Source organism: Halichoerus grypus, chromosome 1 (assembly GCF_964656455.1).
Source record: "Halichoerus grypus chromosome 1, mHalGry1.hap1.1, whole genome shotgun sequence".
Taxonomy (NCBI): domain Eukaryota; kingdom Metazoa; phylum Chordata; class Mammalia; order Carnivora; family Phocidae; genus Halichoerus; species Halichoerus grypus.
In genome coordinates this window covers 23029738-23042541 of record NC_135712.1, presented here as the reverse complement: position 1 = coordinate 23042541, position 12804 = coordinate 23029738, and the positions used below count along the sequence as shown (strand labels likewise).

At 32.6% G+C, this 12804-nt stretch overlaps 1 protein-coding gene across 2 annotated transcripts in view; it reads left to right on the top strand.

The window, feature by feature from the left end:
- The window catches only part of NCAM2 (neural cell adhesion molecule 2), a 511417-nt gene that overhangs the window by 408929 nt on the left and 89684 nt on the right, over positions 1 to 12804 (top strand). For both annotated transcript variants that reach the window (XM_078056776.1, XM_078056832.1), the window contains exons 10-11: positions 3146 to 3333; positions 8464 to 8560. In XM_078056776.1, coding sequence (XP_077912902.1) covers positions 3146 to 3333; positions 8464 to 8560 — 285 coding nt within the window. The remainder of the gene's footprint in view (positions 1 to 3145; positions 3334 to 8463; positions 8561 to 12804) is intronic.

Genomic DNA, 12804 nt, shown 5'->3' with positions numbered 1-12804 from the left:
AGAGAAAGGCTTATAGAAGCCTGACAGAAGTTTTGTCAAGGAGGGCATTGTTGCCACTCTCCTTGGTTCTCATTGTGACCAGAAGCTTTCTGAAAGGGCTCCTCTCCTCTTCCATCGAGTGAATGACATATTTCATCTTGTCACTAGACAGGTTTCTCTGATATTTTCCTCTACTTGGCTCAGGTAAAATGTTCTTCCAATAAAGTTATTTCTGGTCATTGAAATTTGTAGAATATTTTATTTTGGACTTGAATGGGACTTGGGGGACATGCAATGCCTTGAGAGACATTTCTACTACTTTATGTCCTGTTTATGCCATCTTCCTCTCTCCTCCTTCCCCCTGCTGTTTGGTTAACTGCCAAAGTTTATTTCCTCTGCACAATATTTGAAGGCTTTCGTGATGTGAAAGGCCTACTTTTTTAAAAGGCTGATGCTCTGAAAATTACTATTTTTGATTTATCAACATGAAATATGGCTACTGGTTTTTAGCCTGAAGTTTTCACATGTCTGTACCAGAGTCACATCCCTCTTCAACCAGTGACCCAACACTAATTGCTGGATTTTATTAACATGCCAATCTTGTGCCAGTGAACATCGCTGCCTTAGTCCTGGTATGGTATCTACGAAGCATATACTGTAGAGGAATTTACTTTATGTTTTACTGTAGATGGAAGTTATCAATATTTTCTTGCCTCACACCACAAATACATTTTTTTTTTTTAATGCGGCTTTCACTATGGCATGCGTTGCCTGTAAGCATGTGTGCATTCAACATCAGTGATTCCAAAGTAAATTCCTACTGAGATCATCAGGCAAACAATTAGCAGCAATTACTTGCTTTTGTAGAAAAATCAAATCTTGCCCTAAGTTTATGGTTAAATTATAACAATATAACACATACTCACGCAGATGTCACATGATGGACAGAGTGGACTGTGAGTCAGCTACTAACAGTTCCATTAGCATGTATGACTTTCATATTGGGCTATATTTATATGCAAATAAATTATCCGAAAACCTTTCCTTAGAATATTATAATATTAAAGAGATTATATTTCATATTTATTAAGAGTAATAAAATATTTTATAGATAGAGCTAGAGATATAGATATAACCTTAGCTTTTGACTCTGAATATCAGGAAGTTTGGTTTCTCTTAGAGTTGCACCCCTAAGTGTGGAGCTCAGTTTTGAAGGCAGCCAGATGAAAGGAAGGGCGGCACATTGCAAGCTGAGAGAAAACCATAGGCAGATATGTCTGTGTGATATTTAGCACACCTAAGTGCCAAGATGTGTTATTACTTATTTAGACAATTCTCTTTTGAGGGACGTTAAGTTCTTCTGAGTTTTTGTTAAGATAGCAATGCATTAAGGGGCGCCCTGGTGGCTCAGATGTTTGGGCGTCTGCCTTCGGCCCAGGTCATGACCTCCAGGTCCTGGGATCGAGCCCTGCATCTAGCTCCCTGGTCAGCAGGGAGCCTGCTTCCCCCTCTCCCTCTGCCTCTCCCCTTGCTTGTGCTCTCTCTGTCTCTCTCTCTCAAATGAATAAATAAATCTTTTTTTTTTTTTTTTAAAGATAGCAATGCATTAAAAGTCCTTTACATAACCTTTTAATATTTTTACCTATTTTCTCTGGAAAGATACCTAAGACTGGATTGCAGAATCAAAATTATAAAGCTTTTTAAGATTCTTTACCTTCCTGAAGAATTGTTCAAATTGTGTTCATTTCAATAATGTATGATAGGATCCACATCACCAAAACGTTGCTAGCACTGAATAATATAATTTTGTTCCTGGGTTGAATGGATATATAATGAATGGTCTCTGGTTAAAATCAACGCAAATTCACATCCCAGACCTACAACTTAGTGCTAGAATAAGCTTGACAGCTCTTAATCCAGATCCTTCGTGCTTACAACAGGATAACACCTTCCTCACAAGGTTATTGAAAAATAAGATAGAATAAAATGTATAATCTTACTGTCTTACATAGAAAAAATTCAATTAATATTTCATACCTCTGTGTGAGATTGGCAATATAAACATACACTAAAACAAATATAAGACAAGAATTTTTCAATTACTTGTGCATTTGTACTACAGATTAAAATTCTTATGTATCTTATATAAAATCTCTTGATAAACAAAATTGGCGTAGCTCATTTTTAAGGAATTAGGGGTAGTAAAACAAAACATTTAAGTTAGATTACTGAAGTCGATAATTTATGAAGTGATATTTTTAAATGGTTAATATTAGTAACAATAATAATATAAGTACCAGCAACATTTTAGTTACCACTTAATATAAGGACTTTGCTTTTATGTAAAAATTTTAAAGATTAATTCTTTCAAATAGTTATACAGTCAAGATATTGAGACTCAAAGAGGTTATGATTAATTGGCATTTGTGCTACATCATAGTTCTAGAATGGAGCAAGACTAAAAACCACTTTGTGTGTCTTCACAATTAGGTTATTTCAATAAAATAATATAATAATATTGTCTGTTTTTTCTTAACTATTTTTATAGCGGTCTGATGTAGGGTCCGGAGAATTGACAGAGCTTCATAGGAACTGATTAATTTTCAAGTCAACTTTGTGGATTAAATTAAAGCATCTCTGGTTTAATTAAAACTAGAAATGATAGTTCAGGAAAGAAATTCTTAATTGTGATATTGACATTTCAACTTAGATTTTATATCTGTTTCAAAATATCTGATAGAAGAAATTATATGAGTAAGACAAGATTTAAAAATGACACAACACCACTGATTTTGTTATCCTAAACTCACACTTTATAATGAGGTTTGTTCCAGAAACAGATTTCACATATGTAGATAGCTATTAATTAACTGAATAGATAATTTTTTGTCAGATTATTAAAAGCAAACTTAACTCTGAGCATTAATGTTTCCTATTTTAATAATTGATCAATTTCAAATATTTGTATATTAATTTTAAGATTATTTGGTGAAACAGTCAAATGACATATTTTCATGAGTTCTGATGTCACATATTAAATATATGAAGTTAGAATTGCTGTGGCTTCTTTTTGTAGTCAAGCAGTTATTACTATTGTTTATGCTAATCAAGTGATTATTTATCTTAAAGTAAAGGTCCATAAACGTTATGTTATTTTGCTTTACAGATGCTCCAAAGTTTATATCAAACCAAACAATTTATTACTCTTGGGAAGGAAACCCGATCAATATAAGCTGTGATGTGAAATCTAATCCACCAGCATCAGTCCATTGGAGAAGAGAGAAATTAGTCCTGCCAGCTAAAAACACCACTAATTTAAAGACGTATAGTGCAGGGAGAAAGATGATATTAGAGGTAAGTCTTCATGTACATATGAATAAGTAGTACTATTTGAGCAGTTGCCTACTATTTTAGAATATATATATAAATATGTTAATATAAATACATTTGTATAATATATATTTATAGTATATAATATATATACACATACAAATCTTATTGTGTATCTTTCATGTGTATTTACTTAAAAAGGAAATTTTATGCATTTGGATCATGGGCCATTGATGATTAATATCTCACTCTTTACTTATATAGAAATAGGAGTGTATAGCAAAAGCCATTATTTTTCATAATTTTTTTTTTGGAAAAAAATCAATTATATCAGGAAAAAACAGGGTGAGGGAATGAGTAATTCATTAGTTGTTAAGGGCCCAAAGTGTTCATACTAGTTATTGATTCTGAGATTATGCCTTCCTTCTAAAACTGTCATATATAACATTTTGGTGGGTACGTATTTACAAGTTTCTAAATAAACCAGATTTACTTGTTCAATGCCTCATTTCATTTTATATTTTAAATTAAGATTGTAGATAATTGTCTTTATACTGCCAAATGCCTGGCCTTTAAATTCTGTTTGAATACAATACCTTTTTTATTTTTCTACTTTATTTTACATTGTTTTAAATTTTATTATGTTATGTTAATCACCATACATTACATCATTAGTTTTTGATGTAGTGTTCCATGATTCATTGTTTGCGTATAACACCCAGTGCTCCATGCAGAACATGCCCTCTTTAATACCCATCACCAGGCTAACCCATCCCCCCACCCCCTCCCCTCTAAAACCCTCAGTTTGTTTTTCAGAGTCCATAGTCTCTCATGGTTCATCTCCCCCTCCGATTCCCCCCTTCATTTTTCCCTTCCTACTATATTCTTTTTTGAATACAATACCTTTTATTTATTAATTGTAGATTGTGTGTGTGTGTGTGTATCAATTCCCAAAGTTTGTGGGTCTATGATCAAAATCATGAACACTTCCAGTTTATCATGCTTTCAGTACAATTGGGAATCTCTCTCAAATAGCCTTATTTAGCTGAAAGGATGCTGTGTTTTTCCCTGATCCATCACTTCCCCAAATATTTGGGTAACTGACTCTTTGCTAATTAAACAAGTGTCTTAATCTGTTTCTTTTTTTAGTTTTGTATTTTATTTTATTTACTTATTAATATAGCCAAAAAAGATAAAAGGGTAGGACTCTAAAAGGAACTATTGTTTTGCATCGATTTTCTAGACCTAGGGCAGAAAGGCTTTGATTATCACTTATATGCCCAACAAGTACATATATTATAAAATATTAGTAAGGCAAACATCTGTGCACACCACCCATTCCAAAGGATTTAAACACCTTGGGATGGGTGGTGTCTAAATCTGTTTCAGTTTATTAAATTGGTTTCTTTGTAACTTTATTAGAAGAACTATTGATGAATTTGTATATTAATTTTAAGATTATTTGGTGAAACAGTCAAATGACATATTTTCATGAGTTCTGATGTCACATATTAAATATATGAAGTTAGAATTGCTGTGGCTTCTTTTTGTAGTCAAGCAGTTATTACTATTGTTTATGCTAATCAAGTGATTATTTATCTTAAAGTAAAGGAGGTCAATTTCACAAAGACATGTGGTTATATTTAACCTAAAACTTAGGTATTTAACTAATAAAAAACTGTTAGGTTTAACTTCGGTTTTGGGCACTGTGTTAGTGTGTTCAGGCTGCCATAATGAATAACGCAGACCGGGTGGCTTAAACAAAGTAACCTCTTTCCCCCCACATATTTCTGTAGGCTAGAAGTCCAGAGGGTTGGGTTTTGGTGAAACCTCTGTCCTTGGGTGGGGGATGCGCCCTCTAACCACGCACTCACATGGCTTTTCCTCTGTGCACATGAAGAGACAGCTCTGGTGTCTTGTCTTCTTATAAGGACATCAGGGCCCATTTTTATGAACTCATTTAACCTCAATTACTCCCTTAAAGACTATATCTCCAAAAACATTAGAAGTTAGGGTTTCAACATATGAATTTTGTGGGGTGACACAATTAATTCCATAACAGGTAGATTTAAGTTCATGTTTAAGTGACAGACTAATCTGTAGTTTCTGCTTTAGTTCATTTTACCACCTTTCAGTTTCTGGGATAGCTCATAATTCTTCATAGTCAGTGTCAAGCAACGTGTTACAAATCTGACATTTAAATATTTTAAACATTTTATATTTAAATATTTTATTCATATAAAGCTCTCATGCTATTTAATCTTCTGCCTAAATAGCATTCCTCTCCAACCCAAAGTGAAAACTAAGCAATTTTTGTTCATACATGCCATATGATCTGTTGGCTAAAGCTTTGACCTTGAACATACATTTTCTATGGGTATACTATTTTTTAAAATTAAATCAAAATCCTGAATTAAATAACTAACAGATAGCTAATACAACTTAAAATAAAACAAAATAACAGTAACTACAAAAATAAAAACCAATGATAAACATTACTAATTTTGAATTAATAGCATACATAGTTGCTTAGGATAGTAATTATTATAATAGTCACACAATTGCTAATTCTTAGAACATATAATACAACATACAAAAATTAAGTTTGCAATTGATAAATTGGTCAATGACAGATTTCTTGAATTTATTTTTAAAGTTTTTCCTTTTTCATTGAGTAAATATATATATTCAATCTTTTAAATTTATAAATTTTAAAACATAACAAATATTCTATAAATCTTTCGGAGTGGTGCCAGTAAAATCATCTGTAAAGGTCATCCATTTTTTTTTTCCTGTACATTTCTGGAGGTAATAAGCCAACATTTTAATATATGGGTAAAAATTGATGTAGGAACTTTCTAATAGGCTAATTGGAATAATATTGTGCTTTTGATCATCTGTATGGTTGTTCCTTGTCCTAAGTAAAATGCTAACTATTAAATATATGATTTTATTACCATGGAACATATAGAAAGAGGAAATGAAGTTTGTGAAAGTTTAGGAAAAAGACTAGTGAACTCCTTTATTAACATTGTACTCCCAGGGCACCTGGGTGGCTCAGTCGTTAAGCATCTGCCTTCAGCTCAGGTCATGATCCCAGGGTCCTGGGATCGAGCCCCACATCGGGCTCCCTGCTCCGCGGGAAACCTGCTTCTCCCTCTCCCACTCCCCCTGCTTGTGTTCCCTCTCTCGCTGTGTCTCTCTCTGTCAAATAAATAAATAAAATCTTAAAAAAAAAAAATGCACTCCCAGCTCATATTTTGATGTTCAAAATTATATTTGTTGATCTGTTATATACTATTAAAGCCCAATATCTTAAGTAATCTTGAATTATTTTAACTGCATATTAAAATGTGAAAAATTGGTGTCATATATAGATGTTTCTAGCACTTCCTGGATAAATATCAGCAATAATTGGTATATTTTAAACATTTAAATATTTTTAAATTAAAGCTTTAGAATATACATTTGTTATATAATATTTTATTTTTTATAAAATTACCTGTCATTTCATTGTGCTGGGATTGGGCATAAAGCCACCACTGCACGTTGTATTCATATTGTTTTCCTAGAACACATCAAATATGCTGCAGGGCACATGATCTGGCCAGGTTATATCGAAGTCTGTGTTTTTTTTTTTTTTTTTTTTTAATAATCTGTGCTACTAGGGGTGTCTTCTATATTTGTTAATCATACAACATGATAAAGAAATTATTTCGGATAAAACTGTAAAACTTTTAACTTTTAATAAGTGAACTCCCAGGAACAGAAAACAAACAAATAAATGAAAAAACCCTGAATTGAGCCTTTTAAAAGCTGTTCCAATGAAACTGGCTATATTTAAATTACTTTTTTAATATTGAGGGGCCGCACAATAGTCCTGATTCTTTGTCATGGCCATCCTGTCTGCCTTTTATCAATTCAGTGCACATTGTTCCCTATGGACTATACAAATAACTCTCCTATGCCTGTAAAATGTAGAAATTTTGGGGGCAGATTCCTTTCTCACTAGTAAAATTATTTTTAAGTTAAATTACCCTGGTTTATTAAAAGCTGAATGTGAGAAAAATGAATGTTTTAATCACTCAGGAGTACTTACATAAGAATGGTTAAAGCCTCTAATTCTTAAACTTATGATCTATTCCTAGATAGACAGCTAACCAGAGAATGAGTGACACAGCTTTTTTGTACTTTTTCAGAATTACCATCTTCAACGGACCTCAAAATTGCACTTTTAGTTAATAGCCTCCCATTACCACGAAATCATTTTCCCCCCTTTTGGGATAGAGTTGAAATTAACAGCAACTCTTGTTGTAAGCATATTCTCTCTTAATAATAGTTACTGGGATTGAAAATTGTATCTATTACTATCATCAAATCTCTTTCCTGCATTGATACTTCAGAATTTCGGTACATTAGAATTACAGAGTTGGCCCCAACATTCAGCAATGGATTTCTGAAAGGTTAACTTAATTACGGATTTCAAATGCGTAAGGGCTGAGGTCAGCTATTTTCCATCTAAACTGAAAAAGAATGATAGAAATTGAACAGAAATGGAGGCAAGATACTATTATTAGCCATCAAGATAATGTGCCTGTCTACAGGGATTGCTACACAAGGAAACAATTTCTTGCAAAATGGGAAGTTTTTTTTGTTGTTGTTTTTTTTTTTTAGAATGGGTCTTCATCCTTCATTAATATTTTATATTCAGTAAAATCATGAGAGGGGGAAAAAAAACTAATGTATTTCCAGCCTGTCGTGAACTTTAAATCTGCTTGACTTTAGGCTAAAAAGTTCATGTCTGCGGCAATTGCAGAATATATATTTTTCCAACTGTGTACTACTTTATGAGCTTTACATACCAAATATCTAATGATTTTGCTATTCAATAGATATAATAAAATGGTGGCATTTGTCTACTGCATAAATTAATAGTTAAGCTATACCTCGCCTAGTGCTGTGGAAATATAGGTTCGTATATTACATTTTAAAAGGGTGTGATGCTTACTTGATACAGAAAAAAAAAAAAGAGTATGGCAAGAAGTTGTGAATAATTGAACATGGGTGAAGTTGGTAGGAATACTAGAGTCTATTTTAAAACTTCCATGATATTGTTTTAAAATTGTTAAACTTTTATTATTATGATTATTTTAGATAGCACCTACATCTGACAATGACTTTGGACGATATAATTGCACAGCTACTAACCGTATAGGAACAAGATTTCAAGAATATATTCTTGCTTTGGCTGGTAAGTATAGCACAATAATTTATAAGATCTCATAAAATATATCTATAAGCAAATAGCTTTACATTTTAATAAATCATGATACAGGTTATTATTAGGAAGAATGAACCAGTGCTTAAAAATTTAGAACAGTTGCATCTGACAGATAGATAGTGAGGACTTAGAATACATTTAGTGATCAGGATTGATTTAAACCCTGATTCTAATCCCCCAACTTTACAAGTGAGCTATCTATAAAAGAAGTAGAAGAGGTATATCTTAAGAAAGCAAATTATATTTTATGCTAAGTAAGAATCCTATCAAAAAAATTAAAAAGACATCTTGAGAGAAAATAAACTAAAATTAATCTATTTTAAAATCCTAAACTTGAAAGTACAAATAATAAGCTTATTTTTAAGATAAATAGAAAATTTAGAGTTATAAAACTTGCACTGAAGGCTGTTGCATTTTGTATGTGAAAGCATTCTAGGTGTTCCCCAAAAGCTTAAAGATATCAAAATAGTAACATGTAGATACATTCATTTTAACTAGGAGATCCAGTTATGTTTTTAGTTATATAAAGTTATATATAACACACACATATATATTTCTAGAATTTGCATTATGTTTTTACAAGACCAATTGGAAGTCTGAAAATATACATTGTAGTATATTTTGCATAGGTCAGAAGATACAAAAACATGATTCATTGCCTTTTAAGACTAGGTAGAGAAATATCAGAAAATTATTGTAATGTTATGTTTTAATAGAATAAGTAGCTTCCATGAAAATATTTTTAAATGTTTTCTAAGTAGAGTTCTAGTATATAACTATAATTTTATATTGTTACAAAATATATTTACTTGTATTAATATGTAAACCATGTCATTAGTTGTAAAGACCAAAGGGAAATTTAAAAGTTTACAAAGCTAATAATACTCAAATTATTATGTACCTGAAATCTGTTTCTCTCCACTTCAGGTTGTGCTACACCAGAGAAGGGATTGTGCGAAAGGGCTTTAGGGAAGAAAATATTGAGATTAGAGGGAATTTAGGGAGAAAAGGAAGGAGGGAGGGATTAAGGAAGAAAGGAAATAATGAATATCACCTACCATGAGTTCTTTAGAAAATTAATCTCAATGAAAATCATAGGAAGTAGACTATCCACATTTAGGCATATGAATAAACCATTACATAAGCAATTAAATTCTAGGAAAATGAAATGTGCTGAGTCATATCAAAATTCATGGATAATAAATTGAAGTGAGCATGATCTGTACTGATCAGAAGCATTCATTACTTACATTAATTCCAAGCCTCAGGAAATTAGGCAAATTTTCTTGTAATTAGTATGAACTTTTTTTATAAATAATAACTAAATATGTGACCAATATATGTATATGCAATTATATTAATACTAATATATATTTTACATTACTTTCTTACAAATGATGTAAGTTTGTGTCTATTAGGTAAACTTATTAATGACCAGATTTTTAAAAAATTTTCATGTGCTTGTAATTCTAGAAAAAAATATGAAAAATAGAATATTATATTCATGAGATTTTGATATCTTATTAAATTCTCAGGAAATGGGGCACCTGGGTGGCTCAATCGTTAAGCATCTGCCTTCAGCTCAGGTCATGATCCCAGGGTCCTGGGATCGAGCCCCGCATCGGGCTCCCTGCTCCTCCGGAAACCTGCTAGTCCCTGTCCTACTCCCCCCTGCATGTATTCCCTCTCTCGCTGTCTCTCTCTCTCTCTCTCTGTCAAATAAATAAATAAAAAATCTTAAAAAAAGAAATTCTCAGGAAATATTTAATGTCTGTATACCTGCATAGCTCACATTTCTTACTGTAACATTTTTCATTGAAAAATATGTTTGATACCTATCCTTCTAATGAAGATATTAACTTAATGAGTTTCCCTCAACCTAACCATAAAAAAGAAAATAGAAAATGTTCACTCAAGCTAACAGCTAAAATGTTATTGGAAATATTTCTTGAATACTGCAACTTTTCTAATATTTCAAAATTTTGTGACAAATACATACCTAAAATTTGTTTCGGAAGAGGTAGGTTCAACTGAAATTGTAACAGAGATATAAATATAAATTAGACCCTGAGCCTTAGATGGGAAACATACGTTTAAACATCAGCATTTATAAACATTATTCCTTTGATGGGAATTCTTTATTTAATGCTTACAAAATTTAGTCTTTCCTGAAGAATTTGAACAATGGAAGTGCAAGGTGATTTTAAATAAAATGTAAGAGAAATGTTATGTAGAAATTTAAATATTTCAAAATAGATGTCAATATCACAGCTCAATATCTCATTGGCCTATCCGACCTAGTAAAAGGTCCAGATCATTTGGCATGTGGTATTTTATTGTTTTCAAGATTTTTTTTATTAGACGGAGAGAGACGGAGAGAGACACAGCGAGAGAGGGAACACAAGCAGGGGGAGTGGGAGAGGGAGAAGCAGGCTTCCCGCTGAGCAGTGAGCACAATGCGGGGCTCGATCCCAGGACCCTGGGATCATGACCCGAGCAGAAGGCAGACGCTGAACGACTGAGCCACCAAGGCGCCCCAGCATGTGGTATTTTATACTGTAGCAGATTACTTTGACTTAAAAGGGCAATACATTAAACCAGTGACAATTGCATATGAAATTATGTGCTATATATTCAGAGAAAAATACAGGAAAAAGCTACCTTTTTAACTTCCTTTATTTCCAAAATCTCTTTTTCATTTTCCTTTTCCCTCCTTCTTTTCTTCCTTTTTTACCTCCTTTATAATTAAGTCTTACATCTGAGTGAAGGAGACATCTGTATGCAGAAGCCTACCATAAGGGGTCAGACCCTCAGCAGAGTTAATAGACTAGAGGGGGGTTCAGTGATCTAGTGTGGGGTGTTCGAGTCCAGGCAGGTGAGAAGGATTTGCATGTGCCCAGACAGAAACAGCAAACCGGAGAAGAATGTCGGAACTTAATCAGTGTAAGGAGGGGTCCAAGTAAAGTGGTGGGGGCAGTGATGGATGATTCATTGCTGCAAACGTATGGGTAAGTAACATCCATGATTATATAAAAATACAAAAACTAGAATGACCCTGGGGTAATGGTTGGGTATTGGAGTTACTGGTGTTAAATCTGGTTTTAATGTATGTAGATAGATATAGAACGAAGAAAATAAGTTAAGGTGTGTGTTTGTGTGTATTCAGCCATTTCTACAAGGAACTTCTTGTTGTCAGGAATCTTACTCAGAAAACAATTTCTGTATATGTCGGTGATGAGTCACTAAATGCTACACCTGAAACCAATTTTACTGTATGTGGTAACTAACTAAAATTTAAATAAAAACTTGAAATTAAAAATAAAAAGAAAAGAAAACTATTTCTGAGCTAGCTCTATCCACTGAGAGGACTTGGGAGCTCCAACACCTCAACAGCAAAGAGCATACATGGCTGGCAACCATGTCTTGGTTTCTAATTCTGTTCCTTACTAAAAGTGACCAGGGTTTCTTGTAAAAGTGGCTGATTCCAGGAGTAGGACAAAGAAAGTACAAGATAAGCCTGGAACAATGTGTTGTGCCAGGCAGAAAAGAAATTAAAAAAAAAAAAAAAAAAAAAAGACACATGCCAAAAACATCCATCAACCATTTTTAACAAATACCATAATACAAATGAATTCACCTGAGGGGCATCAGTGGTTGCTAATGCAGGTATATGTTGAGAAAAAATTTAGCAAGTTAGATGACAAAATAAATAAATAAATAAATGGAAATACTTTTAAAGTGCCTACCTCCAAATTATTTTTTAATTACAAGAGAAAAACAGCAACATTATAGTTGTAAGCTTACCACATCCTACTTTAATTAAGTAATCAAAATTAACATCTCCATTAATGAGAAAATTAAACTTGGGTGCTACCAGAAATAGGCAATGAGAAGAACACAGAATAACAATTGTAATTTTCCTGCCAAAAGTGCATAATCAGAATCTAGTATGAGGAAAGAGAAGACAAATCTAAATTGAGGTACCATCTACAAAATAACCAGCCTTCAAAGTGTCAAAGCCGTGCAAAGGAATGATTAAGGAAACTTTCTATATTAAAAGACAGTAAAGATGAATATAACAAATAAATGCCATGCCTGCATCTTTTGTTATAAAGGACATTACTGGGATGATAGGTGAAATTCGATTGTAATCTTTGGATTAGATAGTAATTTAATTGTTTTCTAGAGCTTATGTAGGAGAGTGTTTTGTTATA